Source organism: Octopus sinensis, linkage group LG28 (genome assembly GCF_006345805.1).
Source record: "Octopus sinensis linkage group LG28, ASM634580v1, whole genome shotgun sequence".
Taxonomy (NCBI): Eukaryota; Metazoa; Mollusca; class Cephalopoda; order Octopoda; family Octopodidae; genus Octopus; species Octopus sinensis.
The window spans coordinates 2699297-2703524 of NC_043024.1; the positions used below are offsets into that span (position 1 = coordinate 2699297).

Below are 4228 nucleotides of genomic sequence, written 5' to 3' on the forward strand. Positions count from 1 at the left end.
CGTGTCAATGGCAGGCACGTCCACCCCCCACCCCCACCCCCCCGGGGATCAAGGGAGGGCAGTGCCTGTGACCTTCTTCGAGCGATAAAATGTGACCGATATAATTCTGGAGGCAACGGCTGATGTGCTTCGGCTGTAGACCTGCTTGGTTAGTGATGACAGCGACAATAACAACAACAGCCACAACACCAGCTACAACAAACACAACAATATCAACAATAACAACAACAATCATAACAACAACAAGAACAACAACAACACCAGCAACAACAGCCGTCCAAGAATTTGGACCTGGAGATCTCCATTTCCAGTGACTTCGAGGGGCCACCTCCCAATGGTGTCGGGTGTCGAGGAAGAGCCCTCGACTACAACAAGACGACCAAAGTTTTTTTTTTTGTTTTCCAAGGTCTGGGGTCTCCCGCCCCTAAGCCCTACACCATCCCCTAATCACCCTTACCCGTCTTGTTGCTTAACAACAACAACAACAATAGCTACAACAAACATGACAATATCAACAGTAACGACAATCATAACAACAAGCATAACAACAACAATAACAACAACAACAAACTTCCTGACAACAACAGTGATCATAATGATACCTACAACAGCAAACATAACAACACTAATAATTAAAATAAATAGATGTGCCCTTTTAAAGCCTAGCCAGGTTCATGGGCCCGGTTTCCCGGTTTCTCATCATCGTCATCATCAGCGTTGTCGCCATCGTTTAACGTCCGCTTTCCATGCTAGCATGGGTTGGACGGTTCGACCGGGGATCTGGGAGCCAGAAGGCTGCACCAGGCTCCAGTCTGATCTGGCAGTGTTTCTACAGCTGGATGCCCTTCCTAACGCCAACCACTCTATGAGTGTAGTGGGTGCTTTTTATGTGCCACTGGCACAGGTGCCAAACGAGGCTGGCAATGGCCACGATCGGATTGGTGCTTTTTAAGTGCCACCGGCACGGAAGCCTGTCAAGGTGGCGCTGGCATCAGCCACATTCGGATGGTGCTTTTTACGTGCCACTGGCACGGAAGTCAGTCAAGGCGGCGCTGGCATCGGCCACGTTCGGATGGTGCTTTTTATGTGCCACCGGCACGGAAGTCAGTCAAGGCGGCGCTGGCATCAGCCACGTTCGGATGGTGCTTTTTATGTACACGGAAGCCAGTCAAGGCGGCGCTGGGCTCGGCCACCTTCGGATGGTGCTTTTTATGTGCCACTGGCACGAAAGCCAGTCTAGGCGGTACTGGCATCGGCCATGTTCGGATAGCGCTTTTTATGTGCCACCAGCTCAGGGATCACAGCTGTAGCTTCCAATGATTTTTGATGTTGCTGTACTTGACTCAATGGATCTCCTCAAGCACAGGGTCGAAACGGTGTTTCTTTACTTGCTACCTGCACAGGAGTCAGTCCAGCGGCTCTGGCAACTGCCGGGTGCCAGTCATAGGATTGGTTCAATTTTGATTCTGATTTCTATGGCGTATATGTTCCCCAGCTGGACGGGACACCAGTCCATCGCAGTGTTACTCATTTTTGCCAGCTGAGTGAACTGGAGCAACGTGAAATGAAGTGTTTTGCTGAAGAACACAACACGTCACCCAGTCCAGGAATCGAAACCACAATCTTACGATCATGGTGCTGATACCCTAACCACTAAGCCACGTGCCTCCACACACTACCAATTGTGTGAAGTCAAAAGTTTTGTAATATTTCAGTAACTTTAAGATGGTAAGCTGGCAGAATCGTTAGCACACCTGGCAAAATGCTTAGTGGTATTTTGTCTTCCGCTATGTTCTGAGTTCAAATTCTGCCAAGGTCGATTTTGCCTTTCATCCTTTCAGGGTCAACAAATTAAGTACCAGTTACACACTGGGGTTGATGTGGTCGATTATCCCCCTCCCCACAAATTTCAGGCCTTATGCCTATAATAGAAAAGATTATTATTATTATCATCATTATTATTAGTAGTGATGGTGGTGGTGGTGGTGGTGGCAGTGGTGGTGGTGGTGGTAGTAGTAGTAGTAGTAGTAGTAGTAGTGGCCTTGAGGCCCCAAGAATCAGCAGCAATTTCTTCCACAGCTGCCGAAGTTCTCACCAATTATCAGAAGAGTTCTTTTGTGCTAAGATTCCAGTTTTCTTTTTTAAAATTTTATTTTATTTTACATTGGTTTTTCTTTTTCTTCCTCTCCCTCCTTTTAAGTCATTGTCAATATCTTAAACAATTATCTCGACTAATCAAATTTCTGTAAAACTTGTCATATAGAGATTATTTTGGGTGATAAGGAACCCCTATAAATTGGCTGCGTGACACCTAGAGGTAGTTCATTTTGTTCTGACTGGAAAAGATGATTAAGTTAGCCATTCTCACCTGCCTTTTTCTAGCTGCTTTCGCAGGTAAGACAAATATTTTCATTTTTGTATTCGGTTTGCAAAGATTCTTGACGTGAACAGATTTTGTTGTGTCTTGGGAGGGTCATTATCTCAATGATAAACACATGCACTGGTTCAGTTTCACTTCTATATTGGTTTCGAATTTTCGCAGAAGAACAGCAATTTCAAGGGATGGGGTGAGTTGATTACATCAATCCCAGTGCTCAACTGGCGCTTGTTTTATTGGCCCCTGAATGGATGAAAAGCAAAGCTGACCTCAACAGAATTTGAACTCAGAATTCAAGGATGGATCAAATGCCACTAAACATGCTAATGATTCTGCCAGTTCACTGCCTTAAACCAAAGGTACAAAGCCTGAAATTGTGAGAGAGGGGACTAGTCGATTCTGCCAACATGCCACCTAGAAGACCAGTATTTTGAGGCAGTAGGTTAGTTAAATACTGTAGTATTTGGTATTCTAACAAAACATCCACCTCTGCCCACCAAGAGAGAGAGAAAGAGACTGATAGATAGAGTGATAGATAGATAGATAGATAGATAGATAGATAGATAGATAGATAGACAGACAGATAGTTAGATAGATAGACAGACAGATAGTTAGATAGATAGATAGATAGATAGATAGATAGATAGATAGATAGACAGATAGATAGATAGATAGATAGATAGATAGATAGATAGATAGATAGGAAGATAGATAGATAGATAGATAGATAGATAGAGTGATAGATAGATAGATAGATAGATAGATAGATAGATAGACAGATAGATAGATAGATAGATAGATAGATAGATAGGTTTCTTTATTGGCCACACAGGCTGCACACAGATGGGACAAGTTACAAGGTAGAGCTTTTCTTTGGGGGATGAAGAGAACAAAAAACAAAAGAAAAAAAAGGGGGTGGCATAGGTTTTCGATCAAGAGGGATCGTAAAAGGGAAGAAAAAAGAACAAAAAAAAAAAAAAAAAAAATAAAAAAAAAAAAAAAAAAAAAAAAGAAAAGGAAAAGGAACAAAAGGAAAGAGAAATGAAAAAAGAAGAAAAAGAAAAAAGGGGGAAAAAAGGAGAAGAGGAAAAAAAAGAACGATCAATAGGGATCGTGTATCACAGTGTTATGATATATGGTGTAAAGGGAAAGCAAGTAAGGTTTATCCGTGGGAAGAAAACCTTACGAAAAAGACCACGGTACCTTGGTCAATATTGTTATATGTTACCACATTTGTTTGCAAGTGGGTAACCCTCTGTTTTCAATTTCTGGGTTCATAGGATTATGCTCAAGGTGGCTTCGTCATTCATACGTGCCATCCTTGCTACATTCACCCATCTTTTTTAAAACATTCGCTAGACAAAACTTGCCTCTCTACTCTCACTTTCCTTTTCAAGTGGTACTTGAAGAAGTTGATGAGAGATTGACCAGAGAGAAAGTGTTTGTCTCCAATCCTTTCAGACGCGTCCACCAGATACATTCTTTTGCCATAGCCACAAGGATGATGAAAATAGCTCTTCCTTCCCGTTTGAAGGAAGGAGGCGTGACAATATTGACGATAGACTCAGCTGATAAACCGACTCGTCCCACACGTGACAGCAGTTGTTCGACATAAGCCCACAGGTCGGAAATTGTTGGACACTGCACGAGTGCGTGCAGAACGGTTTCGTCGCTCTGACTGCATCTAGGGCAGGTCGGCCCGTGTTTCTCGAGCCGTGTCTGTAGAGCTTATCCTGAACGGGTAGCGCTTCTCGGTAGCACTGCCAGCCAGGGATCTCTGGAAGTTGTCCATGGCCCGGGCCCGAAAAGTCGTCCTGAACAGGCGGGTCAGGTACTCCTCGTCGACGTCCA

General features: G+C 43.8%; 1 protein-coding gene across 5 annotated transcripts in view; it reads left to right on the forward strand.

The window, feature by feature from the left end:
- Positions 1-2238: 2238 nt before the first annotated feature.
- Positions 2239-4228, forward strand: part of LOC115225755 (kielin/chordin-like protein) — a 14910-nt gene continuing 12920 nt past the window's right edge. For 4 of the 5 annotated variants that reach the window (XM_029796699.2, XM_036514444.1, XM_029796701.2 and 1 more), the window contains exon 1: positions 2239-2394. In XM_029796699.2, coding sequence (XP_029652559.1) covers positions 2346-2394 — 49 coding nt within the window. In that variant the 5' untranslated portion in view covers positions 2239-2345. The remainder of the gene's footprint in view (positions 2395-4228) is intronic. The other variant, XM_029796700.2, reaches the window with a different exon arrangement.